The following is a 1,477-nucleotide window of genomic DNA, read 5'->3' on the forward strand; positions in this document are numbered from 1 at the left end:
GGCGAGGCGGCGGCGGCGGCGGCGGCGGCGAGAACGGCGGCACCGAGTTTGTCTCGGTGAGCGGAGCGGCGGCGGGAGGAGGAGCAGCGCGGCGCTCTCGCTGTTTGAGCGATGTTTTGAGCCTGGGATCCCATGCCACTGCGACCGGCGTGCCCGGGAGCAGAGATCGCGCGCGCGCCGCATTCACGACGCGCGCGCGATCTTCGCGGAGTCGGGTCCCCAGAGGGAAGCGGACTTTTCGGCCGACGTCCAGCGGCGCGCAAGGAAGCAGGCGCAGCGCCGGCGGTGTCGCGCTGCATGGGCCGGCAGGGTGCAGTGGCGAGGGGCGGCGGGCTCGGACGTCCACCGAGTCGCTCCGCGCGGCAGGCGGAGCGCGCGCGCGGGCCAGGAGGCTCTCGGCAGGCTGCAAAGGACATCTGCACTTATTGCGTGGCGGGCGGGCGGGACTCCACTTCGTATTCGGCAAATTCGAGGTTATTCTTTTATGAGCCGCCCAGGCCCGCTTCGCCCTCCGAATAGCGGGGAAGGGTGAATCCGACCGCCCGGAATGCTCCTGCCAGCCTCCGCCCCGCTGCCGCAGCCGACGACTGCCAGCAGCTTCTCCCTCATATCGCTCAACGTTCTTCTCCCAAACAGCCATGACGGCTGGTGGATCTACAAGTACTATCCGCCATCAGTGGCCGCGGCAGAGACGACGTGGAGTGCTCGCAGCCGCCTGCTGGAGGAGCTGCTGCTAATCGCCGATGCCGACATCATCTGCCTGCAGGAGTGCTGCGCTGCGTCGTTCGAGTCCGACTTCTCATTCCTGCAGCGCGCCGGGTATGCAGCCTCGCTGCTTGGAAAGGGCCGGATGCGGCCGGCGACGCTGTGGAAGACGTCTCGTTTCGCGCTCTGCGACGCGGCGGGCGCCCCGGCGCCGCCTCCGCCCGAGACGCCGCCGCATGAGACAACGACAGACGCGGAGGGTCCGGCAGCGGCAGGCCATGATGGCGGCGGCGCGGCGGACGCGGAAGAATGCGAGTGGGCCGCTCTTCCTGCCACTCGGGGCGCGGCCGTGACGCAGGGAGATCGGACGCTCATCACCACGCTGCATCTCATCGGCGAGGACGGCTCGCCCCGCGGCACGCCTCCGCTCTTTGTCGTCAACTGCCACCTCACGGCAGGGCAAGAGGCGCGCCGCCGACTCTCGCAGGTGCACGACGCGCTCGACCGGGTCCGCAAGCAGCGGGCGAAGGCGCTCCCAAAGGGGCACGACCCGAGAGCGCCGTGCGTCGTGTGCGGCGACTTCAACTCGCAGGGCTCCACCGCCGTGCGCGAGCTGCTGCTGCGCGGCGAGGTCCTGCCCTCCTTTCGCGAGAGCGGCGACCCGACCGAGCGCGACCAGGCGGGCACCGCGCTCACCTCCAAGCCGAAGCGGCAGGGGGTGGGCGCCTTCACAGACGTGTACGAGCGCGTGGAGGGCGGCTGCGGGCCGACG

The 1,477-nt window shown here is 70.5% G+C and overlaps 1 protein-coding gene across 1 annotated transcript; it reads left to right on the forward strand.

The window, feature by feature from the left end:
• Window positions 1–547: 547 nt before the first annotated feature.
• On the forward strand, window positions 548–1,423 carry EMIHUDRAFT_124680 (hypothetical protein; the record flags this gene model as incomplete). Its single annotated transcript, XM_005763640.1, has 1 exon — window positions 548–1,423. A coding segment is annotated over one exon (876 nt), but the record flags the coding sequence as incomplete, so codon positions are not given.
• Between the last annotated feature and the right edge of the window lie 54 nt (window positions 1,424–1,477).

The sequence above is a fragment of the Emiliania huxleyi genome (assembly GCF_000372725.1).
Source record: "Emiliania huxleyi CCMP1516 unplaced genomic scaffold EMIHUscaffold_6219, whole genome shotgun sequence".
In the NCBI taxonomy this organism is placed as follows: Eukaryota; Haptophyta; order Isochrysidales; family Noelaerhabdaceae; genus Emiliania; species Emiliania huxleyi.